The sequence below is a fragment of the Leiobunum rupestre genome, chromosome 9, assembly GCF_980474605.1.
Source record: "Leiobunum rupestre chromosome 9, qqLeiRupe1.1.hap1, whole genome shotgun sequence".
NCBI lineage: Eukaryota > Metazoa > Arthropoda > Arachnida > Opiliones > Sclerosomatidae > Leiobunum > Leiobunum rupestre.
Genome location: NC_143392.1, coordinates 6,776,406 through 6,804,338, shown reverse-complemented (window position 1 = coordinate 6,804,338; position 27,933 = coordinate 6,776,406). Strand labels below are relative to the sequence as shown.

General features: G+C 36.1%; 4 protein-coding genes across 8 annotated transcripts; 2 read left to right on the top strand and 2 right to left on the bottom strand.

The window, feature by feature from the left end:
- Positions 1-249: 249 nt before the first annotated feature.
- On the bottom strand, positions 250-2,641 carry LOC149926396 (mitochondrial coenzyme A transporter SLC25A16-like). Of its 2 annotated transcripts, none has more exons than XM_090158491.1 (9): positions 2,140-2,641; positions 1,979-2,071; positions 1,843-1,919; positions 1,649-1,712; positions 1,475-1,596; positions 1,348-1,414; positions 1,121-1,283; positions 638-706; positions 250-555 (listed from the first exon to the last, which is right to left on the bottom strand). In XM_090158491.1, exons 1-9 carry the CDS (start codon positions 2,195-2,197, stop codon positions 384-386), a joined length of 885 nt encoding a protein of 294 aa, XP_090014617.1. In that variant the 5' UTR covers positions 2,198-2,641; the 3' UTR covers positions 250-383. The 2 variants fall into 2 exon arrangements, with proteins under 2 accessions (XP_090014617.1, XP_090014616.1); XM_090158490.1 differs by having other exon boundaries at positions 1,786-1,919; positions 2,140-2,638.
- On the top strand, positions 625-26,358 carry LOC149926393 (N-acetylglucosamine transporter UNC93A-like). Of its 3 annotated transcripts, XM_090158486.1 has the most exons (8): positions 630-714; positions 12,118-12,278; positions 12,698-12,941; positions 15,012-15,304; positions 15,973-16,130; positions 18,032-18,378; positions 19,724-19,994; positions 25,578-26,358. In XM_090158486.1, the coding sequence occupies exons 3-8, from the start codon at positions 12,735-12,737 to the stop codon at positions 25,793-25,795; spliced, it is 1,494 nt and encodes a 497-aa protein (XP_090014612.1). In that variant the 5' UTR covers positions 630-714; positions 12,118-12,278; positions 12,698-12,734; the 3' UTR covers positions 25,796-26,358. The 3 variants fall into 3 exon arrangements, with proteins under 3 accessions (XP_090014614.1, XP_090014612.1, XP_090014613.1); XM_090158487.1 differs by lacking the exon at positions 12,118-12,278 and having other exon boundaries at positions 653-714; XM_090158488.1 differs by lacking the exons at positions 12,118-12,278; positions 12,698-12,941 and having other exon boundaries at positions 625-714.
- Positions 2,437-4,555, top strand: LOC149926395 (translation initiation factor eIF2 assembly protein-like). The gene has a single exon (XM_090158489.1). The coding sequence runs from the start codon at positions 2,931-2,933 to the stop codon at positions 3,954-3,956; it is 1,026 nt and encodes a 341-aa protein (XP_090014615.1). The 5' UTR covers positions 2,437-2,930; the 3' UTR covers positions 3,957-4,555.
- On the bottom strand, positions 3,996-10,811 carry LOC149926394 (carnitine O-palmitoyltransferase 1, liver isoform-like). Of its 2 annotated transcripts, none has more exons than XM_090158484.1 (16): positions 10,291-10,811; positions 9,064-9,227; positions 8,791-8,945; positions 8,339-8,461; positions 8,063-8,274; positions 7,809-7,999; positions 7,609-7,740; positions 7,359-7,543; positions 6,497-6,636; positions 6,231-6,430; positions 6,015-6,168; positions 5,885-5,956; positions 5,660-5,823; positions 5,441-5,597; positions 5,258-5,374; positions 3,996-5,189 (listed from the first exon to the last, which is right to left on the bottom strand). In XM_090158484.1, exons 2-16 carry the CDS (start codon positions 9,186-9,188, stop codon positions 5,004-5,006), a joined length of 2,313 nt encoding a protein of 770 aa, XP_090014610.1. In that variant the 5' UTR covers positions 9,189-9,227; positions 10,291-10,811; the 3' UTR covers positions 3,996-5,003. The 2 variants fall into 2 exon arrangements, with proteins under 2 accessions (XP_090014610.1, XP_090014611.1); XM_090158485.1 differs by lacking the exon at positions 10,291-10,811 and adding an exon at positions 9,643-9,728.
- Positions 26,359-27,933: the final 1,575 nt, after the last annotated feature.

Genomic DNA, 27,933 nt, shown 5'->3' with positions numbered 1-27,933 from the left:
TTGTTTCAGAATATTGTGACAATCTTGTCAAGGAATTGGTTTCTGAAAATATTGTGGCAACCCTTTTCATAAAATACAGCGATAATTATAGTGTGAATTAGGCATACAGCTCTGTTAGTTCAAATAACGTTTATAAAATAAATACGACTTAAATAATAGCCATTTTAAAATAATTCCCTCAATTTATATATATTATTCCCGTTGCCTTTCTTTGAAGGTAAAAATTATCAATAATCGTATTGCTTTAAATAACTGAAAAAATAGTTTATTTTTAAGAGCTTTGATCATTGTAAAATAAATTCTTAGTTGGATAAAATTTAAAAAGGCCTATTTCCATTTTGGGGGGATTTGATTATACTTAAAGCCATAAATTTATTGTCAAGTTAATCTACTCCAGTATCAAGGCCGAGTAATTGTTTCATGACTTCGTAAGTTGAGAATGAAACGGCAACCATGGGGATGGCCCGTAAATAATTTATGCTCATGCCTCTGTATAGTCCTTTAACAATTCCGTGTTCTTTCAATACAATGCTTAATGTTGACACAACGCCTTTGCTACAATGAGGAAAAAAATATCTATAGAGTAATAGCTATACTTAAACAAATTACAATACAATAGTTTCAATTTAATATTTACCTGAACCTTTCGGTTTCGGGAAACATCATACTTAGTTGCATACGTCTCCTGGCCACATCCATCGGATAGCTATCGAGGTAATATTTTGCATTGTTAGACGATAGTTTAACTAAGAACTGATAGAAGTAACTAAGAACTTTGAAAATATATTATGCTGGCACCATGAAGTAATACTTTTCGAACCAGGGGAATTGAGTGGAAAATTGAATCTATGTATTGTAATTTATTATTATTATTATTTTTATAATTTTAAATTATAATAATGAAAAAATTATTTTCCCAATTTAGAATTTTAAATTAGAGCTGGCGATAAAATATCCCACTTTTGCATTTTCCAGATGGCGCTGCAGACAGATGTTTAGGGCGTTTCTATTTCGAGAAGTATAACATTATAGCAGCAGGGGACAATGTTATCTTACATAGTTCTTAGTTACTTCTATGCGTTCTTGGTTTAACTTTTAAAAGTAATATTCAAATTCTTACGAAACACTTTGCGCAATAGCCCCAGCTAAACCTCCGCATAATAATTTTGCAGGAATGATTAGTACGAGCCCTCCAGTATTCCTTTCGCAGGGTTTTCCAAGCACAGTTGGAAAGTATTCCAAACACAGTCCCTTGAGTCGTTCAAAAAAGTAGAATGATAAACCTGAAATTTAAATTTAAGGTACTTCAAAATTGATTCACAGAGCAGCTGGGTAAAAAATCAATACCAGCGTATGGAACCATTCCAATTAATGTAGGTGATAATCCTTTGTATAAGGCTTTGACTCCCCCTTCCTACAAATTGAATTGTTATACGATATCAAAATTATTTGCGCTACTAGATTAGCTACATACGGATTTAACAATACTAGTCATTGTGTGCATTATTCCAGTGTAGATATGTTCACCAGTAACTTGAAAAGCTAGCCTAGCCCTGATTACGTCCAATGGGTATGTGGCTAATACGGCTGAAACACCTATAGAAGAAATGATTATTAAATACGCTAAAATTATAATAAAATTATTTACCAGCAGCTGATCCTGCAATAAATTTGCTGCCGTGGGATTTCTGGCCCATATGTTTTTTTAACATCTAGATACAAGCACAATTCCATAAATTAGTATTTGTAAAATGATACGGTTTTACACAAAAACAAATACTCAACTCTTTTGAACACTTCAAATGACAGAAATTGCACAGCCCCGTAAGGAAAAATTCTAACCATTTGTGCTCCATTGCCCTTATATAAGCCAAAGATTGTTTCTTTATGAACAATACCTTTCAAACCGCTTACAACACCTACATGGTGTCAAGATTAATTAATGAGGTTTTTTTATTTTAAATAATTTTTACTGTACCATGATGTTTATAATGAGTATTATGGGCTTGTAGAAGTATTTTGATTCTGTCTAAAGGTGCAACTGTTGATTTTGCACACATACCAGCAATACCTATTTCATATTATTTAAAAGGTGTAATTTTTTAATATGTTTAGTTATTAAAACGAATAGCAACTTACCTCCGGCCAGAAAAGATTTCAGAACAAAATCTGAAGTTTTAATTTCCTTTTCACTCATTTTGTATAAATTTTGATTTGTACAATTTAATTTTAAGTGGGGTAAAAAATTGAAGTTGGAGCCACGTCGGTACGCGGTCCTACTTTTAATAAAGTTTTTCCAGCGTTCAATGAATGTTGCCTTCAGGCCATGGTAGAAGTTCGCGGTATCTTTTTGGTATTGACCTTTCCGCGTTTTGCCCCAAAAATATTCTTCTTTTTTATTCCTACTTTTCCGTGTTACGTCTTATTGGCTTACAGAAAAAATATTGTCCAATCAAATCGGAATTACATTCCCGGAAGCATTCTGGGGCCGGATTAAGTGCCCCGCGCTAAGGTGCGATACTACGAAAGCGAGACGCTACCTCCACGCCGTCATTGATGTTTTTTCTTGCGAAGAACGATTGATGTTTCATGCAGTTCCAGTTCGTTCAGTCTACCGAAGGTGCCCCTAGAATGATAGGAGTCCCACCTTATCAAGGCTACAAGGAACCGAAGCCTCCCCGTTGAGTCTCATAGCGGGGGACGAGGGTAGCGCAATTTCCTTTCCCCTCTACGAACTCTGCGTCGCAGTTTATTTGACAAATACTTTTTCGCTTCTCTAATAGCATTGTTAAGCCTTAGGTGTTTTAAAATACTTATCGCCCCCTCATGATGACGATTTAATTGAATTTAGGAGTTCTGTGTTCATGCAATTTAGTTAACTTTAGTGTAGCTATAAGTACCAGGTTGTGTTAAACGAAAATTAAATCAACATGAAGGTTTGCAATGTACTTAACTGCAGTTTTCCCCTGTGGTATCAACGCTTCAGTAAGGTTACTGTTGAAAGCATAATTATTGATTTACCCAAGGAGTTTACTGAATACTTAAAAGCTGATGGAGTTGTCTTACCCGAATGTCTAACACCCAGACCAAATGATCGTGGTATTGTGTCAAATGACAGTGACACTAGTGATAGTGAGGTGGACTGGGGTTCTGCTGATGAAGATGCAATTTCAGCGCCTAGTTTTCCAGAGTTAGACGTTAAAATTAAGAAAGCCATAAATGATTTGGGTGGTAGGATTTATCCCAAAATGAATTGGAGCTCTCCTAAGGATGCTATTTGGATTGCGATGAACAAAAGTCTATGTTGCTATGCCGTTCGAGATATTTATCTGTTATTGAAAAGCTCAGACTTCATTTCTCACGATTTGACTCAACCATTTAAAGATTGTACTGATATTGACTCTGTGGACGCGATGACTCTGAACATAGACTACAAACTTGTACTCCGTAAATGGGTAGAAATAGATCCAGGTTGCGAATTCAGATGTTTCGTGAAAAATAATGAACTTGTCGGGATAAGTCAAAGGGACCATACTAGTTTCTACTCTTATATAGATAAAACTCAGAAGGACATAATCAGAGACATTGTGTCTTTTTACAAAGAACACTTGAAGAATAAATTCTACGACAGTGATTTCATATTTGACGTTTATAGAAAGTGTAAAGATGAAGTAAAATTGGTAGACTTTAACCCTTTTGGAAAGACTACCGATTCTCTGTTGTTTGATTGGGATGAATTTAACACAATGGAATACTCTGGAAGTGGACCTGAAATCAGATTTGTCAACATCAATTGCGGAGTACAACCTAGTCCTATGCGTCATTATGGTCTGCCCAGAGATATGGTTGATCTGTCATCAGGAGAAGATCCTTACAAATTGATAGACTTGTTGTCACTGAGAAACGGAGGCTTGAGGAGAAATGAGGCGTCATCGGACGATGAAAATGGAGATTAAAAACTTATTTAATAATTACTTTCTAAAAATATTTTGAAATTGTAATTTAAACTTTGAAATTTATTTCTGTTGAAATATTGACAATATAAAATCAAGGTGGACTCAAAGACCATACCAAATCTTTGATTTTATTTTCTGTAACACTACAGCCAACTTTGATCTCTCGCTATAGCGGCCAACCCATTCGTTGACGTTTCTATGTTAACCTACGAGCCAAAGATATCTGTATGAGTTTAGCGCCCCTAGCGGAATATTTTCTTTAGAATAGTTTTTTTATACAGACCAAAGGCAGGGAATTCATACATATTAAAATTGTATTATTGTCAATATTTACGCAATTACCTTGGAAATATTAGTAAAGTCTCCTGGTAACATGTATTATTACCATTTAATTGCAAAAATTGCTGATATATTTGATATTTTAAATTAAGCGTATAAGACGCGTTAATAACACCCGTTCTGCATTGAAGTCAATATAAAAAACTGTAGGAGTTCAGCGCCACACTCGTTATAGTGAGAATATGCTTGCTCACAGAATTTTGGTGAATGGCTACGATGCTATAGCGCATGATCAAAGTTGGTCGTGGTACCTCTGAACGAAAATAATTGGGGTAGAAATTTGATTAGAAAATTTCACTCATTTGTGAAATTTGCAATAAATAGCACTTTTGATTGAAAATTAATACATAATCAGTAAAGATTTTTCCAAGCTCTATTCTGTAAGATAGTTCGCTCTTGTACCGTATTTTTTACTGAGAAACGGTATACATGTACAAAAGAATAACTATTACCTAGATAACATGAATGTAGATAAAAGTTCTTTAAAATATTTAACAGGCTTCGTCAGGATGAGTAAAAAAGTAGCTAAGCTAAGTTATCACAGGTTATCTAAACCAAGGCAAAGAAATGTTTTTCTTTCTTGTGTTAAGAAAGAAAGGTTAATGATTATTAATATGAAATGTTTATGCGCCTTTTTTTTAAGTAGTAACCTACTCAAACCTAGCTAAGGTCTAGAAACACTAAATTTTACATTTAATATGATAAAAATTACTGGAATAGACCTTTCATTTCCTCCATACTTTGCAGTAATTGGTCAAGGAAACGCTTTGTATTGGTTGTTTTGCACGATTTTTTACTGGAAATGTGGAAGAAAATTTTCTGATCATTGGGGAATAAATAACTCATTCCATACCCCTCGTCAGATACTGGACCAAAGCCGCCTCCAGGGCAAAGCTAGGGAGTTAACGATTATTAATAAAATAATACGGCTAAAAACCTCTTTGAAATGAAGTATGACTTACTTTATTGGCAAAAACTTGCATTTCAGCGCTTGGTACATTTGTTAATTGTGTGTGGGGTGTTTGGCTTGTAGACAATGTCCAAGGTTGGCTTAAAATTGATTGTAAAAATGGGCTTTCCTAAATTTAATATGTAGCTCAAAATTAGCTTTCAAATTTCTTTATCAATGGGTTAATATAACTTACGTAACGGAGCCCTTTGCAAGCCACAAACAAGGCAAATAGATGCCTATCAATTCCCTTTCCATTCATGCCATCTCTATAAAGTTTCTGATGCTTATTAGCCGCATTTCTCATTAGCCTAATTTTTTCCTCTTTGCTTATTTCATTGGAAAGCATGGCTCTACGTGTAAAAGTCAGTTATAATTTCCCATACCAAACAGTAAATTTAGTGAAAGAACCTACTTAACGAAATCAGCAACTTCTTGGGTACACGAACGAACAGTTTCTGTTCTTCCGCATAAATACATTCTGGTCATACTTGCTTCGTAAGTTAGAGCAAAAAGTCCTTCGCTAAGGCGATAATACGTTAATTGTAAAGCCATTTGAATAAAGGCGTCTGGTGATATCTATAAAAGATAAAAATTTACTAATTTTCATAAACACATGATTGAAAATTCAAAAACTTACTTTGCATTTCTTTATGGCTCCTTTACCCCATTTAACATTGTCAAATACTATTAAATCTAAATCTTCATTGTTCTACATTACACAATAATATTAGAATAAATTTAAGTTTGCTTTATAAATTTTTTTATACTTTGATATTAAATTGAAACGCTGATTGTATTTTGTTTGCAAACTCGTCATTTACTTCCCAAACTAATCTTTGAGGGTCTTTTAAGTTAATAAAACGATGGGATTTAGGCATGGGCATGCATAAACCATTTTCATCGTACTGTTTTTCCATTACTCTACAACGGAAATTTAAATATTGAGCCGTATAGTATAAAAATACATATTAGTATCAAATTACTCTTTAGTGAGGGCATATTCCCACATATGGGCCATAACTGGCGCATCTGCCATGCTGTGTTCACAATTCATGCCAACATTGGCATTCTTGAATACGACCATGCTTATGGATTTGTCGAACCAAATGCTTTGACCATCTCCAGCTAAGATAAAATGCCCGCGGTCAGTCAGCGTATCCATTTCTCTATCTGAGAATGAAAACTGAAGGCAAAGAAAAAATATAACATCAGGTTATTAAGTTAAGAATTAAATATAGTATCATCTTACAAAAAATATGGAGCTTTCCACCACTTCAAGGTTTTCCTTGTTAACCCCAGACTGAAGGAACTGCTTTCTGATAGTTGCCCATTCGGTACGGCCCAAACCAGTCAAACTCGCTATAGATTTGGCTTCTTCACTTACTTCGGCTAATTGTTTCAATATAAAATTTGGCTTTAGTACTATTAAGTAGGGGCGTGCCAGTCCTCTTTTTATGGTTTAGAGTCTTGGGCAATGGAGAATTGTACTCACAAGTCTCGAGTACAATTCCCGAGTACTCATTTGAGTCCTTAACAATTAGTTCGAGTCTTAACTGTTCAGAACCACTTCTAACTTCTAAGAGTCTCATAGTAGTTTAAGTAAACAAAAGTCTGAACTTTTTAAGTCTAATGTAAAAAACTAAAGCCGCGTAACTAGCAGAAAGGAAAGTCGTCTCTTCAGTCTTCATTGCAGAGTACAGAAATCAAAACTAAAATCGGAAAAGATGCCTGCTTACTGAGTCACGTGATCTCCGTTAAAGCAAAGGGCAAACCAACCATTAAAAATGAAAGCAACTACCAGTGCTATTACGGGATTTCAATTGGTCGTGAGCAGTTGAATGCAACTTTGTTAAAATATGAAAGAAAAAAACAAACTCCTTGGAATAATAAAAAAATAAGGGACTCTTAAGACTCGTAAAAAAATAACGGACTCGGTGGAATATTTATTAACTCGAGTCCACTTAAGAGTAATTTTTAAGCCTTGACAAAGGACTTGGGTACTCATACGAGTAGTATATTAAGACAGTCAGAGTATTTGTACTCGTCTCGAGTCAGAGTTCTCGCACAGGCATACTATTGTTTTAAAAATGTATTTTAGAAAAAATCCTTACATTGATGTTTTATGGCATCATCAATAATCCACTGAAACTTCTTTTGTAAAGTGTAAGGGCACAGTAACCGGTTTTGAGCGTCATAAACGTCCAATTTGTAATATAATCCTTTACAAAATACCAACACGTGTTTAGAATCTTTAGTTTCGTAATGTCGTAACTCATCCATATCTTCTCCAGGAACTCTTTTAAAATGAATTTTGTTTATCAGCGATTGTTTCCATATAGAAAGTTCCCATGTATCACTAACCTAACTGTGGAAAACATGCGCTCATATTGAGCCATACAGACTGGAACTGTGTTGCGTAGCATTAGCGGAGGAAGCTCTTCCCTATCTACTAACCTCTTGAATAAGAGGCAGTTGTGAACCACAGTCGCTGCCCTGTGTATGGTTTAAATTGTCAGACTTATTTGCAAATTTTTCCAACAACCCAAAATAATTTAACTTACCGGCAAACGGGATTGTCTGTGGGGTTCCAATAGCTTTGGTCAAGGCAATAATAGTTGCTATTTATAGCTAGGGGTAGTCTACTTCGCAAGTAAACGTACTTTTCCCACCAGTCACTAACGTAATTTTGTGAGATCCATGATTTTAGGAGTAAAATCTTTTGAAGTTTAGGGCCGATGCCTTCCTCAAATTCCTAAAAATAATATCATATTTTAATCTAAGAGAAATAAATCTTTGAGAATCTCAAAATTAGTACTTTTGCTTGTTTTTTGAGTAAATTTAATTCTTCCTCTGTTGTTAGTGGTTTGAGGGACTCTAACAACTGTTGGATTGTATCCTTAAGCGGAGGTACTGGCAATCGTGGTAAAGATCTCTGACAACTGTACAAAGAAGGCTGATACCCGCTCACTAATTTAACTGCTAGGCACCATAATAATGTAGAATTTGAATGTCCTTTGACAGGAATATCTAAAAAAACATTACGTTTCGCGTCAATGTAAAATTTCAAGGGAAATATTTAATAAAATCTTACACATCCAGCCTCTATAAGACAATAATATCCTAAGTAAATATTGTCTGATGATCATCAGTAAAATTATAAAAGTAAAACCAGCTAGCGACGCTATGCATAATGCTTGGAAAGATCGTGGCAAACCTTAAAAACAAGAAACAATTTTTCTTTTAAAAATATTAATTTTTATATTATTCCGTGGAAAATTGAGACATTTAATGTATTATTAATTTTTGTTTTGATTTAAGGGAAAAATTCGTGTAATTACAAATTTCCTGTAAATATATAAAATGTGCGTAGGAAATTTTTTTAACTATAATTTATTTCTTTATGCTTAAATGAATTTTCCTCTTCCTTAATAAACAATAAGAAAGTGTCTCAATTTCAACAGGAAATTTATGCCTACACACTACAAGTGTCGTTTTAGCTATAAACAAATTTTATGGTTAAACAATGGATTATAATTATAATACTTTTAGGCAAATGGAGAATATCTCTAAAGCTCCATAAAGTTTGGTTGAGGGCCGAGGTTAATTGAGGTTCCACTATTAGTAACAACAGGAAAAACGATACTGCCACAGTCAGGTTTGACATAGAAGAAGGCCACATTCCATTTCTTATCGAATTTCTAAACAATTATCATTATCAATCATTTTTCTCTTATTCTAACCATCTGGACTATTTTATGAAAAGTGCTGTTTTCATTTCTTCAAAATTGGAGCAATAATATTATGTTACATAATTACCTCGTTCTGAAAAAGAACCTGAGAATAGAGGTTTTCCACGCTTTAGCTATATCTTTCCATGAGTCCCTTCCTTCGTCTAATTCTTGAACTCTTGGTTCAGCCACTGCGCTTCTTGCTTCGGCCATCGTGAAACTTAACAGAAATGTTTTGTTTTTTCAAAATCTCTGAAAAATAAATTATTTTAATTTTATTGTGAGATTCAAAATTAGGTATGCGTGTAATTCCCAAATTCAGGCCAAAGACCAATAATTGTCTTTTTATTAATTATATGACCACCAAAATAATAATGCTTATATAACCTCAATATCTTCTCTTTAATTTATAGGGTCTTCTTGATAGAATTAAACTAGAAATTTTTGATCACAGAACACCCAAAATTATACATTTTCATTTGTAGAAACACAAATATTTTACCGATTGGCAATTATTCATAAAATACTTCATTTGTGCTCCTCTTTCAATTAGATTAATAATATTTAATTATATTCATTATAATATGAGATCACAATTTTGTTATAAATATTAGTCAAATTGTATTTTTTGTGTCTGCCTACTATAAAAATTTTCATTTTGATATACCTTCTATTTCGTCGAATCATGTTTTTGAAATGGATTGATATTTTTGTTTGAATAGTTTCTCTCTAGAAGTTAACACATTTTTCTAAGGGCCTCTGATTATAAAATTATCAAAAAAACAGTTACATAATCTGTTATGATAAAGAGAAACAAAAAAAGTTAAGTGTGTTATTTGCCTTCTAGGTTTTTGATCAGTAAATGGCCTCTAGCTCCCACAGTAGCCCCATTTTATTGAACCATTTAAATTATTATGATTTGATATATTTGTTTAAAACCATTAACAAACTATTATTTAATAGTGCATTATGTTAAACATATGTCATTTGATAAAGAGCCAAGTAATTTAGTGTCTGATTTATCCTTTATATATTAATTAAATGACTCATCATCACTGTAATCTAGCCACCCTCCCAAACCTCCACCTACGCATTATTCCCATACAGCCCTCTTTTGATTGTATGTACAGGATTGCAAGGATTGCAGTGCGGTACCTTTTGATGATAATATGCCTATGAAAGTACCGGGAATTCGAAATTTCATAAAGAACATGAACCTTGTAGAAATTATACATTTTGGCCACGGGAGGGTCGGGGGCTATTTTTTTAAAGCAAAACACGAAAATTCTACAAAATAATACTAAAAAATACTTACTACAAAGCATGGATATCCGAAACTAATATTTTTAGGACACAGACTGCGAGTCGTGTGTTTTAGTCCAGGGCGATCGGACGAAACATTTTTTGCGATATATATTTTTAATATTTTCCCAAAAAAATGTTTCTTTCCAATGTTGAGAAATTTCGGTTTGCCGAAGCGGAACACCCTATTGAAGCGACTGAAGCCTTTTCTGTTTTTGTTGTATATTTTTCCTTCGCTATTTTCTCAGGTCTGGTTTTTCTGCTTTTCACGCCGCAAACAAAGCTTGGCTTCTTCGAGGATGGCTACCTTTTGACTCGCGACCTTCTAGCTTTAAACGCTTAGCATCGCTCAACAACAATGAATTTTATCTTCAGGAAGCGTTCGTAGGAGGGTTCTTTAAAAAAAAACTAGAATATACTGGACGATAATGCTTTCCAGATACCCTACGGCCCTCATTTTCGGGAGGGCCACGACCGATTTCTATCCCCGAACGCTGAACCAGAATTTTTTTACTCTCTACGAGAGAGGGGCTTATCTGTCATTGACTAGTGCTATTGACGATGTAAGCTCCTAGATCCGCTATTGGACTAGGCTTTTTGACGATATGATCAAAGTTTCCGGGTAATATCGAAAACTATCGTGATATTTTCATCTAATTTAACGAAATTTGATTGGCCCACTTTAGGTTTTTCCCCTTCAATTTACTTCCTATAACCTTTCTCTCTCGTTATAACCGCCGAAGGTTCTAATTATCAGGTGTACAATCGTAGTATATGTATCAAGCTAGTCCTGACATCTGTCATACTTCAATAAACCTTGAATTATAAAACTGTAATTATATTAACAATTTGACGTATTTTAAGGTCATATTCACGGCTAAATTGTTTATGATTTTATAAATATTTGATGTATTACTATATTTATTATTAATAAAATGTGGATTAACCAAATTAGTTTTTTATAAATCATTATTCGCGACCGAAAACTACCGTTACGCCCCCTTTGGTTCGTCGTTGAAACCTAGATAGGTAGCGGCTAAAGCAGACGCTATTAATTTTTTCCTCATCGTTATTCATAAATTTGACTTTAAAAATAATGATATTTGCATTTTAATATAATTTTTGCATCGCTTGCTTACATTTTGATAAGTTTATTTAAGAAAAAAATTTATTTTAACTTTTTAATTTGTCGGTAGCCGACGCTAGATCATAGGCGCAACCTCGGAGAAGGTAGTGCCGTTAGGCCACCTAGAATCGTTTCGGTCACGAATAAATAATAACGCATTGGACTTTAAAGAATTAACTTTAATTCGATAAATTAATTCAAAAGGTATTGATCAAAATTCAAAAAATGCTTCCTGAATTTGAACTCCTCTTGTATTAAAACCAAAAAAAAATCTGTATAATCTAGTAAATCTCGTAATCAAAATAATAATATTGGAAAATAGTTTGCGTTTAACCGTCCATAGATGGTAGTATTGCATCGTGGTTGAGATAAATAGAATTTCGACGCACGATTTTCAACTTCCCTTTTCGAAGGAGCCTTTCTACTGTACATATCGTAATGCCTACTTCCATATTTTCCATAAATCTCATGTTTAAATATATATGTATCGAATTTAAGTGAAATTGAGCTCAGAAAAACAAAATAAAGCTGTTTTTATTTATTAATTAATCCATGTCGTGGATTCCAAAGAATTTCCTTATCAGGACGTGTGCGATTGCGTCATGTTTTGCCATCATATTGTAGTTCCTAAAGGGTGTAATAAAACAGGGGGAGAAGGAATAGCCGCGAGCTCTCGGCTTTCGGCTTATTTTAGGTATTTATTTATCCATCCAGGTCAGAAGAGAACGGGGCTGCGTGTCGCATTATTTTGCAAGAAATCAGCAAAATCGTATTAGAATATATATTACTTAAGTCGTTTGTAGAATTTTATTCATCTTTGCGTCTCCGGGTTGCACGTTCGTTTTGTTGGATTTTCGCGTCAAGAAATAACTTTGGTGAGTAAAGAAAGAAGTTTTAACCTCCAATTCAACAATAGAATTACGTAGTATTATTGTTACCTAAATTATTGTTTGTATTTCCGAGTACAAAACCTTTAAAAATTTAGTATTTTTTTTAAATAAAATGATTGTTCAAAATTTCCGCGAAGTTTTTAAAGGCCAAGTTATTTTATTTCTTGTTTTGATTTTTATTTTACGTTACTGTCTCTAACTTTTACAAGACTATTAACGCGTTAAAAGAGTCCCGAGGAATTTATAATATTTCAGTGCATATGCAAATTGGGTGTGCTATGATTATATAGTCTAATAAATCAATGTCTTGTGACGAGATAAACATTTTACACTTGTATTTTTTGTAATTTTATAGTGCAAAATTATTGTATGATTTGTATATCAAAGTTTCCGTACCCTTGAAGGTTGGAAACTGTTTATCTGAAAAAGAAGACAGCAAACATGTCGAAAGATGGTGTCGAACTTGAGCATTCGAAAGGTCGTATGAATAAAGGATTTAAAAATACGCAGAGCGATTCATCGCTACAACGACTCGAAAATGGTTGGTCCACCGATGGTACAATGCCAAGTTCTCTAACCAAAAAAGCCATATGGAAAAATTTGTTGGTCATATGCGTGGCATTTCTCTTCATGTTTTGCGCGTTTCAAGTAAGGATAATACTCTTATCGTAAAAAATATAGAAAAGGAATAGCAACTTGTTAGATTTATTGTCTCAGGGTATTTTAGACTCTTTAAAGGGGTCTTCGACAAAGATTGCTTTGCAGGTTATATTCCCTTTAATCTTCCGGTAATGTTATGACTTAGCAGGGTTGCCGCAGTATCTGGAAAACCTGGCAAAGTCAGGAAGTTTTAAAATTAGTTTAAAAGTCAGGAAGTTTTAAAATTAGTTTAAAAGTCAGGAAGTTTTAAAATTAGTTCAAAAGTCAGGGAATTAGAAAATTAGTTCAAAAGTCAGGGAAATGATTCTTAAAGTCAAGAGAATCTGAAAATGATTCTTAAAGTCAAGAGAATCTGAAAATGATTCTTAAAGTCAAGAGAATCTGAAAATGATTCTTAAAGTCAAGAGAATCTGAAAATGATTCTTAAAGTCAAGAGAATCTGAAAATGATTCTTAAAGTCAAGAGAATCTGAAAATGATTCTTAAAGTCAAGAGAATCTGAAAATGATTCTTAAAGTCAAGAGAATCTGAAAATGATTCTTAAAGTCAAGAGAATCTGAAAATGATTCTTAAAGTCAAGAGAATCTGAAAATGATTCTTAAAGTCAAGAGAATCTGAAAATGAGACTAAACATCAAGAAATTTGAAATTTAGTCTAACATCAAGAAATTTGAAATTTAGTCTAACATCAAGAAATTTGAAATTTAGTCTAACATCAAGAAATTTGAAATTTAGTCTAACATCAAGGAAATTTAATTTTGGTTGCAAATCGAAAAGGTTTACTAAAATATGAGTAAAAAAATTTGCATAATTTTCGCTAAAACAAATGTCAGGGAAAATCTCAAGAAATTGTCAGTGAAAACCTGAAAAAGTCAGGAAATTTCAATGTAAAAAACCGTGGCGACCCTGCGTAAGACTTTTATCTTGTGAAGACTCACTTCCCCTACATCATAATGTCAGTTGTTGTTTTGGGAGGTGCGCGTTCTTCTTGGTGATGTGAGGTGACTAGCGGTGTCCACCAGGGTTCGGTTTTGGGTCCAACTCTCTTTGTCCTCTTCATCAATGACATGCCCCTGGTTGTCAAGGAGTCTTTTATGAAACTATTTGCAGACGACAACAAAATAGGCCGCAAAATTTCGTCACTGGGTGACTCGACGTCCCTACAGAATGACATCCAAGCTCTTGAGTAATGGGTGTCTTCCAATAGCGTGGGTTTCAACGCCTCTAAGTCAATGGTACTGCATTGTGGGGATAAAAACCCCTGTTTTGGGTACCGTTTGGGTGGTAGGCTGATTGAGGCTCGAACTGTAGTCCGTGATCTTGGGGTTATGCTCGGTGGCCGTATGTTTGGAGCTCCTCATAGTCGTGCTGCCGCTGCTCGTGGTACGCGCGCTCTTTATTTTCTACTCCGTTCCTTTTCGCATTTCAGTGTTAAGTCGTTTACAATATTGTACAATGTATATATTCGCCCTCATCTCGAATACTGCTCGAGTATTTGGTCGCCCCATCTAGTCAAAGATATTGAGCATATCGAGAGAGTACAAAAAAAAGGCACGAAATTGGTTAATGGTACGCGTACTCTTTCTTACGAAGAGCGCCTTAAACGCTTAAATTTAATGTCCCTTAAGGACAGACGTGCGAGAAATGATCTCATTGAGACGTTCAAAATTATTCATGGTCTCTACAATGTCCAATATAACGAGTTTTTTTAGGTCAAATGGTCTGGGCGCAAAGCCCCCACAATTGTCAAAAAGCGCTGTAATAGCGCGTTGCTGTTTTTCACTCAACGGGTTATAAATGATTGGAATCAGCTCCCGACAATTGTGAAGGTTAAATCCTCAGCCTCAGCGTTCAAGACCCGCCTTGATAAGTTTTGTGGCTGGTAAAAATAAATAAAAAAAACAAATTTAACCCTCTGAATGTACGAAACAACCAATTGAAATATATATTAAGCGTTAGTAACCCGCGCAAAGCCCTTATAGCTTTAGAACCTAACCAAAGTTACAGTACATTGATATTCCACTTCTATATTTTCTAAATTTATTGCGAACCTTTTCTAGGCACTGGGCAACCTCCAGAGTACCATAAACCAGGATGAGAATCTGGGTACTTGGTCTCAGAGCGTCATATACGCCTCCCTCATCCTGTCGTCATTCTTCCTGCCGACGTTTGTCATTGAAAAACTGGGAATAAAGATGGCGCTGGCCGTTTGTTTGGCCCTATATTGCCCCTATATCGCCGCTAACTTGTACCCGCATTGGGGGACCTTAATACCCGGAGCTATCATCCTGGGCTTCGGAGCGGCACCAATGTGGTCCGCCAAATGCACCTATCTCAACGAGATTGGTTTCAGGTTTGTGTTTTGTCAGAAGAATCTTTCTTTAGTTTGCCAGAAACGAAAAAGCAAAGAACATATATAAGAGGAATAGTTTAGACGCATTTGCTTCCGGTAGTATAATAACTTAATCTTTTAAACCACCAGCATCTTATGCAAAAGCCTAGCTTTAAATCTTCAAGGTACATTTTAAAGGTTTGACTTAGATAAAGTTCCTATTCCTTTTCTATATTTTCTATGATAAAAAGGGAACACTGCCCAATGATAAAATTTTCAAATTACACTGCCTAAGGATACGACTTACAAATTAAACTGCCTAAGGATACGACTTACAAATTACACTGCCTAAGGATATGACTTACAAATTACACTACCTAAGGATACGACTTACAAATTACACTGCCTAAGGATACGACTTAAAAATTATACTGCCTAAGGATACAACTTACAAATTACACTGTCTAAGGATACAACTTACAAATTACACTGCCTAAGGATACAACTTACAAATTACACTGTCTAAGGATACAACTTACAAATTACACTGTCTAAGGATACATATTCTGTATAGTTTCTGTACGTTCTTCGTATTGGTGAGGGCTTATGAAGTGTCTCTCCTTACTTCTTGGCAACTTGTCATCTAGGTACATATCCCCGGTAAAACTAAAGTTGTCGAACGTGTTTAGGTACGCCAAAATGACTGGAGATCCGTCCGTCACCTCTACTGAGAAGGACACATTCCTCAATTCGATAATCGCCAGGTTTTTTGGTATTTTCTTCGCCTTCTTTCAATCCAGTCAGATATGGGGGAACCTCATCTCCTTTTTGGTCCTGGACAGTCCCGGTAATTACCTAATGCACCCTGCGTCAGCAGTGGCGGCGCCAGGAATTTTCGCGAGGGTAGGCAAACCAAATAAATGGGCCCCCGACCCGGAACCCCCCTTTTATCAACGAAATCCTTCAATAAAATAAAGAAGTGATGTACATGACGAACAAAAAAGTTCTAACTCCAGTAAAACGAGTCCAAATATAACAGAACTGGTTTTATTTACTAGGAGATACCTCAAAAATGTCTAAATACATTATCGACATTTGTTTCATTGTTATTTATAAATAATTTTATCTCTTGGGACAATTTTGAGACCCTTTCTAGATCAATTTGGGGCCCCTTATAGGGTGATTTTGGGGCCCTTTCGAAATTTTAAGGTAGGCAGTGGCCTACCTGGCCTACCCCCTAGCGCCGCCACTGTGCGTCAGTGCCGTCTTAGGGCATGGGTATGATGGGCGCAAGTAAGTCAAATGCAAGAGAAGCCAAGTTCCATCCCCGCTAGTGGCACCTACGAGCAACAAACACGCCCCACATAATTGGAACGCGCCGCGTTTTTAGACACTCATTTTCTTGTGTACATTTATCATTGGCTAGATGATTTAGCACCTGCCACCGTCGGAAGGGGAAAGGTCAAAATATGTCGCCAGTAAAATTCTTTGCCAGAATAGGGCGTAAAGGTTAGCTGCGTCGTCCTTGTGTGTTTGTTGCGATTGTAGACCATTGGACCGAAATCCCATTCGTCCGAATGTACCATTCAACCGAATTCCAATCGACCGAAAACCGCGTTTTGCGCGGTTTTCACATATTTATATATCGTAGGTTACGTGACGATAGTATATCTAATTTGGACTAAACTATGTCTTTCCCTTGAAATTTAATATTTTCCGGGTTTAATTTTGGAAAATAACCTTGATAAGACCCGACGTTAAATAGTTGCCTACCATATCTAACCTAACCCAACCTAACCTAACGTAACCTAACCTAACCCAACCCAACCCAACCCAACCTGAACTAACCTAGCCCAACCTAGCCCAACCTGAACTAACCTAAACTACCTACCTAACCCAACCCAACCTAACCTAACCTAGCCTAACCTAACCCAACCCAAAATAAATAAATAAAATAATCTAACCTAACCTAAAACAACCTGAACTAACCTACCCGAAGTGAAAACGAACCAGATTTAAATTTCCCATTCAACTGAATCCCGCCATGTTGGGCTATAAACGAAAATACTTTTCGGTTCAATGGGATTCGGTCAAACGGGATTCGGTCCAATAGTATACAACCGTTTGTTGCTCCTAGGTGGCATTGGTTTAAAAACTCGGAACAACTCAGCGTATAGTTTGCAAGCTCTCTCCACCACTGGTTTATATTAAAGGGATCCATCACTCACAACAGGGGGAGGCAGAGGGGTAACATTAAATCCAGACTTGCAGTGTGCTTCAAAACCAGTTTTTTGTGACCCCTGTGCCTTCCCCTGTTGTGAGTGAGGGATCCGTTTAATAAGAATCGGCTAGGCTAATAAACAAGTCATCGAGTGACTTTTAAAGCCATTAATTCAGGTAGCCGGGTTATAATGCGTAGGAGGGTGGTGGCTAGGCCTTCATGCCACGCGAGACAACTTACTATTACCGTTATCCTCGACAAGTTTTTATGGTTTCGGTTAACGGTAATAGTTAGTGTAGAGAGCTGTTGGCTCGCGTTGCCACCACCCTCCTACGCATTGTTACGTGACCACTTGAATTAAAGGCATTAAAAGTCGCTAGCTGACTTGTTTATTAGCCTATCTGATTGTTATTATCACCATACCTAAAATGGCACCAGGTTTCATGATGCCCATGACCCCAAAATCCTTAACACAGCTCTGTCCTTTGTTTAATAACTAAACTTCAATGAGTGTCTGTTCCGTGTAGTCGATGAGAACAGCACCGAACGAGAGAGCGTGGCTTGCGGAGTGGACTTTGATTTCCAGGCTGTAGCCAATGGCAGCTCCGTCATTACGCCACCGAGTGACGAGAAGCGGTACACTCTGATGGGCATCTATTTGGGGATGGGTGTCGTGGCTGTGTTACTAATCTTGTTCTTCTTGGACCCTCTGGATCGGGATAACGGGGCTAATAAGTCGGAAGTTATGTCGCCCGTGAAACTGATCATGTCCACCTTCAAGCATCTCGTAACCAACAAGGCGCAAATTATTCTGATACCATTGACGATGTACAGCGGACTGGAACAATCCTTTTTCCTCTCGGAGTACACCAAAGTAATTAACCTATCTTGTCGTTCAGTCCACCAGGAAACTATATACGTATACACTTTGAAATGGGCGTGATTTACAACGGAGAAGTGCTATGCTAGAATTGGCTCCTAGTCACCATTAAGCCTTGTTCACTTAAATTTGTGCTCTTTTGGACCCAAATATACCTAATGTAATGCTTGTTGAAATAATGGAAACTTTTCACCTGTAAATAGAACGCCATGTTTTTGCTAAGCCTTAATACGTAAAAAAAAAAGATACCTGGTTAAAAGGAAACACTTGTTGCATACCCTACAGGTGAAAAGTTTACATTATTTCAACAAACACTGTATAAACAGTGATTTGCAGGTCATGGCTCTTGCAAATATTACTTCTTGGTAGGGCTGTGCGAGTAGTGGTTTTATACATTTATCGAGTCGGGTTTCGAGTATTAATAAAATTTTAATCGGGTAGTCGAGTCGGGTAATATTTTGAACGAGTCGGGTTGTCAGAAAAACCCGTTTGGGTACTCGAGTACTCGAGTAGTTAGGAAAATCGTTCGGGTACTTGATTAATCGACGAGTTCTATTCGGATAGTCGAGTAATTAAGAAAAATGATAAATAGCCTACTAGTTACTACTTAAATGGATTTTAGGGCAAGTTGAAAAAGATAAAAATAATTAACCCAACGAGTGGTCGATTACCCGAATATGGTAGGCGGGAAAAACAATTCGGCGAGTTTTACAGGTGGCTTATTTCGAGTACCCGATTAAGGTAAATTTCTGATACTCGGTAATCGAAGAGTATTTAACATTTTCTTATTCGAGTTCGCGTATCTGACCTCAAAAATTAATAATAATAATAATAATAATCAGCTAGGCTAATACCCAAGGCACCACCTTAGGCCTAAGTCATCAAGCGACTTTTGAAGCCATTAATTCAGGTGGCCGGGTTACAATGCGTAGGAGGGTGGTGGCGAGCCCTGCATGCCACGAAATCGAGCCAACAGCTCCCTACACTAACTATTACCGTTAACCTCGATAAGTTTTTATGGAAGGGGAAACCGAAGAACTCGGGGGAAAACCCCTTAAACCAGTGGGGAGAGAACTTGCAAACTCAACGCAGAAGGAGTTGTTCCGAGTTTTCACCCAGTGCAACAAGCTGGGATCGAACCCGGCTCCTCTTGCTGCGAGGCGAAAGTGCTAACCACTCCGCCACCCCACTTGTCGAGTACTCGCACGGCCCTACTTAGTTGTAGTTCTGTGGTAGTACCTCGGGTATTAGCCTAGCTGATGGCTCCAAGTCATTCCAAGTGTATAAATATATAACTTCCAGCTCCGCGTGATATCTTTATTAATTTGTCTTGAAATAGGCCTACGTCGCCTGTTCCTGGGGGATTGGCAAGATAGGTTTCGTGGCCATCGCTTTCGGAGTGGTCAACGCCATCTGCTCTCCATGTTCCGGTCACGCGATCAAGATCATGGGCCGGAAGGCCATTTTCATACTGGCGGCTCTGATTAACATTGGTACCTGCGTGGCGCTACTCTTATGGAAACCTAGTCTCGACGACCCCAAAGTCTATTTATTCCTAGTGGCTGGTCTATGGGGGATCGGAGACGCCGTCTGGCAAACTCAAATTAATGGTAAATATATTTCTGGTATCATCAAACCTTGACCTTTTGTTCAATTTCACCCGAAGCTATAGACCCACGCTTCATATATCTTGGTCACTTGTACGCCTTTAATCAGGGACATCATTGCAGATCCTGCAGGATTTTTTAGGAATGGGCAGAACTTAAGGGGGAAGACTACAGTGGCCATTGTCTAATTTCGCGATATTTCAAGCTGAACTCTTTTAATTGTGTATTTTAACTTACAAAATTAATATTTAAGTGTTGAACAACCTCTTGTTTAGTGACTAAAATAATTTTTACAATTTAAAATTAAAAATTAATTAAGTTATTACGTTGTAATTCGGACCCCCGGAGCTAAACAAGTTGGGCAAGCTATTGATATTACAATTATCAAAATTATTTTAAGCACTAGAGGAAGGTTCAGCCTAATAAGAAAAATATAATTCAATTTTGTAATTGTTAAAACAGAAACGTTCAGCTTGAACGAAAAAGAGGCTTTTACTGTATTCTTCCACCTTAAGCTCCGGAAAACAGTTTTTTTCAAAGTTCAAAAACGCGTCAAATTTAATATTTTTTGCATTTGTAATCGAAATAGTTATTGCATAATTGCTAGTGATTTTCAGGATAATAGACAGAACAAGATTTCCCTTGTACTTCATGATTCATCCGATTCTGAGTTGGTATTAAAAAAATTCCCGGGCTGTTCGCGCTACAGCGGCCAACCCATTCGTTGAAGTTTCTATGTTAACCTATGAGCAAAAGATATCTGTATGGTTTGAGCACCCCTAGCGGAATATTATTTTTAGAATAGTTTTTGTATTGAAGCCAATGTAAAAAAGCGTGGCGCTGCAAGGCCGTTTTAACATTTCGGACCTTCGTAGGCCATATTATATGGAATCGTACTATCGTAGGCCCTAATGTCTATTAAAATTTCCGTAGGCCTTAGGTACTTTGCCTAGTCTGCCTTATGGATAAGGCGGCCCTGTGGCGCTGAACAGTTTATAGGGGGGAAATTCTTGCTCAAGGAATTTCGACGAATGGGTCAAAGTTGGCCGTGCCCCACCCAAATGACGTCCCTGTGGTTACTTCCACAAGCTTTCGCGTACATTGTTTCGTGAAATTCAGGTTGTATATGCTGTAAGGAGAGCCACGTGGGAGTCTGGTTTTACCCTTCATTTCTTAATCGCGCATTGATAACATTAGGCGCGTTTGCCTTATCTCAGAATGACGAACATTAGTATTAGTTCCTCATTGCGATTAAGGTTTATCAAGTTTTAAATTCCCTGACTCGTAGTAAGTGTCAATTTAGTTCTTTTTATAAAGAACGTGGCGTTCTTGTTTAAAGGCCGACTACATAGATCTTCGGTTTACTCTGTCTTTCACTGGAAGTAGGCTGACTGCGTGGCACACGTGTATTGCAGTAAGCCTACTTCCAGTGAAAGACAGAGTAAACCGAAGATTTATGTAGTCGGCCTTTAATGAAGCTCTTACGTCACTGTCTTAAATAGGTGGTATTGTTTTCGCCTGTTCTGGGTTTTTTGAGCAGGTTAAAAAGTGTAGCCCTATGACGTCATTTTACTCCGATTCTGTCTTGACGAAAAAAACGAGTTGGACTAACAAGGAGACATCCCGAAGTGTAACCCACCGATTTTGTTCAAACTCGGGGGATTGGTTGACCTTCATGTATCATGAAAAATCCTAAAGGGAATTTATTCAATGGGCAACCGTTTTGCCATGGCAACGAAAAATGTTTTTGACAACACAAAATATTAAGTTTTCCCATTGAAAATAACATGGGATTTTGACCTCAAATTGATCAACAGTTGATCAATTTTGATGTTTTTTTTTTGTCAATTTTTATCTTATTTTTTCTATTTTTGGCATTTTCGAAATTTTGAAATTTGTTAAAATTTTTTACAGGGGGGGGGGGGTCCTAGGAATCGGTCGGAATCCCATGTTATTTTCCATGGGAAAATTTCCATTTGTTTTTGTCAAAAACATTTTTCGTTGCCAAGGCAAAACGGTTGTCCATTGAATAAATTCCCTTTAGTATTTTTCAAGTTACACGAAGGTCTACCAATCCCCCGAGTTTGAACAAAATCGGTGGGTTACACTTCGGGATGTCTCTTTGTAAGAAGGGAGTAGTTAAAGGTTAAAGGTTATTTATTAGCCGTAGTTTTGTTTTAAGATGGCGGCCGGTGGTGAGGTCATCAACATATGGCTATTTTTTCTCATTTATTTATTTATAATAATAATAATAATCAGCTAGGCTAATATCCAAGGCACCACCTTAGGCCTAAGTCAGCAAGCGACTTTTAAAGTAATTAAAGTGAATATAACCTGCAAAGCAATATTTATGGAAGACCCCTTAAATTTTTCAAATTTCCATATACAGTGGCGCCGACCATTTCTAAAGCCAAAGGCAAGAGCGGCCAGAGCTGCAAACGTTGGTTATATTCCCTTTAAATAGCATTTAACAATTGGATTTTCGTTATTAAAAGATGTTAAAAACTCGTCATGTTTTCGCGAAACGAATTTTCTATATAAGCAGACGACAAAGCTAGATTACTCTACACCTCCTTTCGAAAACGAGTAAAAAGTGTAAACTTACAATTGTTAGAGCTCTGGAACACAAGCGAACAAAATTCGAGACAGGGTAAATCTTACACCGAGAACAGGCGAACAAAACGTTTTAGGGTCAAAAGTTTACACTTTTTGTCCTCGGACAGGCGAAAAAAAAAACACCTATAGAGTAGTATCACTCTGTAGCTTTGGCCATGGCCGCCATTGTGGACGCGAATTTTTTATGAATAGGAAAAAGTATGGGTGACGTCGTGTAATATAGCACTGCCATTACTCTATTTTTACAAGTCTACAAGCGCGCTACAGTCGCCAGAGGAATGTAGGTTTTTCTAGCGCGCGTCCAAATCGCTTTTAGACCCTAACATGGCGGCGTATTTTCACGCGCAAAATTAATTTTAAGATCCACCAATATACTAATAAAGCTGTGTCTTGTGACGTAAGAGCAACATTTTAACAAGTTGAACAAGATCACTTTTTATAATATAAAAACAATTATTTTTAAGATCAAGAATGGATTTATAAATGCTGAGACGATTGTTAATGTCGTGTCGAATCTCCCTCATGATTAATAGCGTTTTCCATTTGACTGCTCTCGAGCGCTCTAGATCGTTCTGATCAATATTTTATGTTCCATTTGCGTGCTCGTATCTGCTCCGATCAAGTTTCGCGTGTTCCATTTCCCGCTCTCGGGTGCTCCGAGATTGCCCAAAACCGATCTGCCTAATTCGACAGATCAACGGATCGAGATCGAGATCGGAGCAAATTTTTGCGTGTTCCTTTTAGATTTTTTGGCAAAATGGCAGACCAAGACGCGAAAATTCAAATTACTAGCAGACGAAAAACAACAAAAGTGCGAGAATATCGTAATTTAATGTTTCATTTGCGATTTTACTCTAATCGATTAGGGCGAGATCTATGACATCAGAGACAGATTCGGAGCGAATCTCGAGCAATCAAATGGAAAACGCTATAAGTTCCTTCCCACCGAAACAAACTAAAGTCAGAGCGTATCTCATTGGTTCCCTAAATCTGACGTCCTTCGACGCTATTACCAGAGGTGGGAAATAGTCATGATGCCAGCAGAAAACGGAGGGCCTTTTTTGAAGCGCGTTGGGCTCGACAAATCATCGAGCGTTATGTCGTCACGTGATAGACGCAAAAATTCGTAAGCCTACTTTTAAAGACTTTAAAAATTGCTCCGTATATCACTTGACAGCGTAACGCTCGTTTATTGGTCGAGCTCAAAATGGTTCCAAAAACCGGGAATATAAAGTAGAGCTATTTCATAATTTTTCTAAGTTTTCTCGTTTACCGGCAGCGCTCGCGGGGGTAAAATCAGGCAAATTTTGTCTGTGTACTGTATACAGTCGTTTTCCAGTGCGCCAGAGCAACTTGAAACGAAAAAATAGAGAAAAGCAGGATAACACTGCCCGTGTGAACAAGCCTTTAGAATAAACAAAGAGAATACAAACCTCGTACCCTAGATTTGAAATAACTGCCTCGCTGGTAGTCAACAGCTTTACCCACTTCTTGTCGGAACTCCGAAATAATTTGCTCCATAGTTACCATGGTAACCAACTATAGATAATACCACCGCCAACTTTGATGACGTGCTATAGGACAATACAGCGACCGATATTATTTATATTTGATTATAAACAAATACATTATCTCTGGTAGTTATGATTATAAAAGTCCATTTATAAGATTCAATAGCGAATTTCTCTCAACATCTATACATTCCATCGTCATGACAACGGGTAGTTCCAGGATCCCCGTTAAAAATAAGTGTGAAGGGTGCTGCTTATCGGTTTCCTTTGCGGCAACGTTCCAAACACAACGCACTCCAAGTGTCGGATAACGCATTCGATAACAAGTAGGAACCAAAAACCCATTATTCAAAAGTGCAACAGAAGATTTATTGCTCAGTTTATTAAATGTAAGTGGAAAGATTGCCGATGTGAGGGTTAAATTAATTAACACAAGGTCAAATCAAGAATTTATTTATTTGTACTCACAAGGAGACGACCCGAGGTGTTACACACCGATTTCGTTCAAACTCGGGGGATTGGTAGACCTTCATGTAACTTGAAAAATCCTAAAGGGATTTTATTCAATGGGCAACCGTTTTACCATGGCAACGAAAAATGTTTTTGATAACACAAAATATGAAATTTTCCCATTGGAAATAACATGGGATTTTGATCAAAAGTTGATCAATTTTGATGTTTTTTTGTCAATTATTATCTGTTTTTTATATTTGGTATTTTCCAAATTTCTATTTGTTGTTGTCAAAAACATTTTTCGTTGTCATGGCAAAACGGTTGCCCATTAAATAAATTCCCTTTAGGGTTTTTCAAGTTAATTAATAATTAAAACAATTGAAAAAAAATGTTTTAATTATTAATTAACCACGCCTACTAAAAACAAGGTTATAAATTAAGTGAATTTTTGTAAACGGATCATTCCCCTGATGACGGCACAATAACGTAGCCGAAACTAGTCGAACTTAAATAAAATTTTATTATGTTTTAATAAAAATTTCTTGTGCACTTTTAACTTTTTGTTGTTTTAATTTCTATTCAATTAACGTCAGATTTTCACACAAGATTCCAATTTATAGCCAGTTTTCCGGCGTACGATAATTAATTTCTGAAATCGATAAATTTTTGGCTTTGTTACGATAATTTGAGTTTCAGGAACTGGCAACGCTGCCGTATCATTTCACCGTAGTCATTCTCGCCAAGTATAATTTTCAAATTTTCAATCGGTTTAACGTCAGTATTTAACACAAGATTCCAATTTATAGCTAGTTTTCCGGCGTACGATAATTAATTTCTGAAATCGATAATTTTTTGGCTTTGTTACGATAATTTGAGTTTCAGGAACTGGCAACGCTGCCGTATCATTTCATCGTAGTCATTCTCGCCAAGTATAAATAAATATATTGTTGCTAAAATATTATATTTTCCGATAAGCATGGAATTAATATCAACCATTGTTCTTTAGCTCTTTACGGAGTGCTGTTCAAAGGAAGCGACGAGCCAGCGTACGCCAACTACAGGCTCTGGGAATCTTTGGGTTTCGTGATTGCTTTTGCCTACAGTCCGTCTTTGAACATTGTACCCAAAATTTCGGTTCTTTTGGCGTTCTTGGTTGTTGGAATAGCGGGCTATCTCTTCGTGGAAATTAAAATAGTGCCGTCTACCGTCGAAAAGAATAACTGAAATTGTGATTTTTTAAATCATCTTATTCCCAGTAAACTCTGCAAGGCTTAACTTAAAACTTCGAGTTGTCTGCTTTGATTTCCGTTGTGTAATGAAACTATACTGTTACCTGTGTTTTGAACTAATTGAGTAGGAGAATGAAGTAACGTGCTTTATTGGTATTTACAGATACGGCAGAACTGCCAAAACAAAATAATAATATTTCCTAAATTGCGGCCAACTCTAACAATCTGAGTTTAAAAACAACGTAACTTGGGCTTCGTTGGAATTATGATTTTTTTAAACTAACGTAACGAAAGAGTTTGTAGACTCCGTGGCAGACGACGCAACATTTTAACCCTGTTAATCCTTGCCGCGTGTATCGGGAATAAGAACCAACTTTTTTAACGCGCTGATCGTTGCCATATTAGATAATATATATATATTTTTATAGTTGAAATATAAATTTTTCATAATTTTATTTTGTATACACGCATTTATTCGTAACCATGAACAAATCTTATTTTTATAGCTCAATCAACCTAGTTGGGAGTGAAATAAAATACGTCAAATTATTTATAACCCCACTGAATGTCTTTGTTTTTTATGGGGCTGATAATAACACCACAGACCCTAATAATTATTAATTCTACCCTATCGGAAATTGCATTACTCTACGAAGCTTGCATGTAGCTGACAATAGATAAAATGATTTGACTATATACAGGGTGTCCATTTTTAATCGAAAAAGTGATTTTTCTCAATAACCGTTGAAGTTAGAATATATAATTTTTTTCTGTGAATTGTCAGTACCGGGGGCCATTGTTGTACATAATGTTTATCGATTTTAAAATAATATTTTAAAATTTTGAAAAAATAAATTTTGATGTATTGGAGCTCGTCAAATTTGGCCAATGAGAAAAATGTAGAGCGGCGTCGAAAACATAAGAATAACGTTTGGTCGTTGAAAACACAATCATTTTTCACGAAATTACACGCGTTTGAAAATTGACTTAACGGGTAAACAAAATAATTGGAAAAATTAAAAACTAAAATCTTTTGGATGCAGTGGAAGTCGTAAGACAATATTATTTTCAGGATGAACTAAATATTATTTTTATTTATTTAATGCATGATTCTAAAAATCTAACTCTCATTTAAATGCTATATTACCATAGAACATTTTCGTTCAGTAAATACTCGGGGAACCTTCAAGATATCACGTATCTAATATCGGGGATATTGTTTTTGGACTTGCGGTTATTTTTCATTAAATTTAATTTAAATAAATAAAAATTGTATTTAGTTCAGTCTAACAATAATATTGTCTTACGACCTCCACTGCATCCAAAAGATTCTAGTTTTTGATTTTTTCAATTATTTGCTTTTACCCGTTAAGTCAATTTCCAAACGCGTGTAATTTCGTGAAAAATGATTGTGTTTTCAACGACCAAACGTTATTCTTATGTTTTCGACGTCGCTCTACATTTTTCTCATTGGCCAAATTTGACGAGCTCCAATACATCAAAATTTATTTTTTCAAAATATTAAAATATTATTTTAAAATCGATAAACATTATGTACAACAATGGCCCCCGGTACTGACAATTCACACAAAAAATTCAAAATTCTAACTGCAACGGTTATTGAGAAAATCACTTTTTCGAATAAAAATGGACACCCTGTATATTGTCATAGTGTACCATTTTTGACAGTTCGTTACTAATGTATCTGGTTTTTCGCACTTTACAGAAGGAATACACTTTTTGTTATGGGTAATTTTGTTGAAATTTCTTTAATTATACCTAATTAAATATTTTTAGATCAAAATATGCCAGGCACGAAGAGAATGAAAAGTAAATCTTCGATGATAATTATATTACCAAACACCAGGAGAATACGTACTAAATAACTTAATTTATTTCTTTTTATGTAATAAAATTAAATTATGATCCATAAATAACTTAATTCAATTTAGTTATTTAAAAAGGAAAAACTAAGATCTCATATGTCTAACCGAAACTTGGCTTAATTCTGACTACTTAACGAATAATTATATCGTTTTCCACACCGTCCTAACAACGGGAAGTTGCGGAGGAGGCTCTTAAATAAGCATCAAGGACAATTTCAAAGCAGACGAACGGACCTTGATCGCTACG

What these genes read in the sequence shown, in the direction of transcription:
- LOC149926393 (XM_090158486.1), top strand. Translation starts at nt 12,735, where the DNA reads ATGTCGAAAGATGGTGTCGAACTTGAGCATTCGAAAGGTCGTATGAAT. An exon ending in TCATGTTTTGCGCGTTTCAA is followed by an intron (nt 12,942 to 15,011) that starts GTAAGGATAATA and finishes AACCTTTTCTAG; the next exon opens with GCACTGGGCAACCTCCAGAG. An exon ending in TCCTCTCGGAGTACACCAAA is followed by an intron (nt 18,379 to 19,723) that starts GTAATTAACCTA and finishes GTCTTGAAATAG; the next exon opens with GCCTACGTCGCCTGTTCCTG.
- LOC149926394 (XM_090158484.1), bottom strand. Translation starts at nt 9,188, where the DNA reads ATGGCCGAAGCAAGAAGCGCAGTGGCTGAACCAAGAGTTCAAGAATTA. An exon ending in TATTCTCCATTTGCCTAAAA is followed by an intron (nt 8,462 to 8,790) that starts GTATTATAATTA and finishes CTTGTTTTTAAG; the next exon opens with GTTTGCCACGATCTTTCCAA. An exon ending in CTTGCAAAGGGCTCCGTTAC is followed by an intron (nt 5,375 to 5,440) that starts GTAAGTTATATT and finishes TATTAAATTTAG; the next exon opens with GAAAGCCCATTTTTACAATC.
- LOC149926396 (XM_090158490.1), bottom strand. Translation starts at nt 2,197, where the DNA reads ATGAGTGAAAAGGAAATTAAAACTTCAGATTTTGTTCTGAAATCTTTT. An exon ending in TATTGCAGGATCAGCTGCTG is followed by an intron (nt 1,597 to 1,648) that starts GTAAATAATTTT and finishes TTTCTTCTATAG; the next exon opens with GTGTTTCAGCCGTATTAGCC. An exon ending in CCCGAAACCGAAAGGTTCAG is followed by an intron (nt 556 to 637) that starts GTAAATATTAAA and finishes TCCTCATTGTAG; the next exon opens with CAAAGGCGTTGTGTCAACAT.
- LOC149926395 (XM_090158489.1), top strand. Translation starts at nt 2,931, where the DNA reads ATGAAGGTTTGCAATGTACTTAACTGCAGTTTTCCCCTGTGGTATCAA.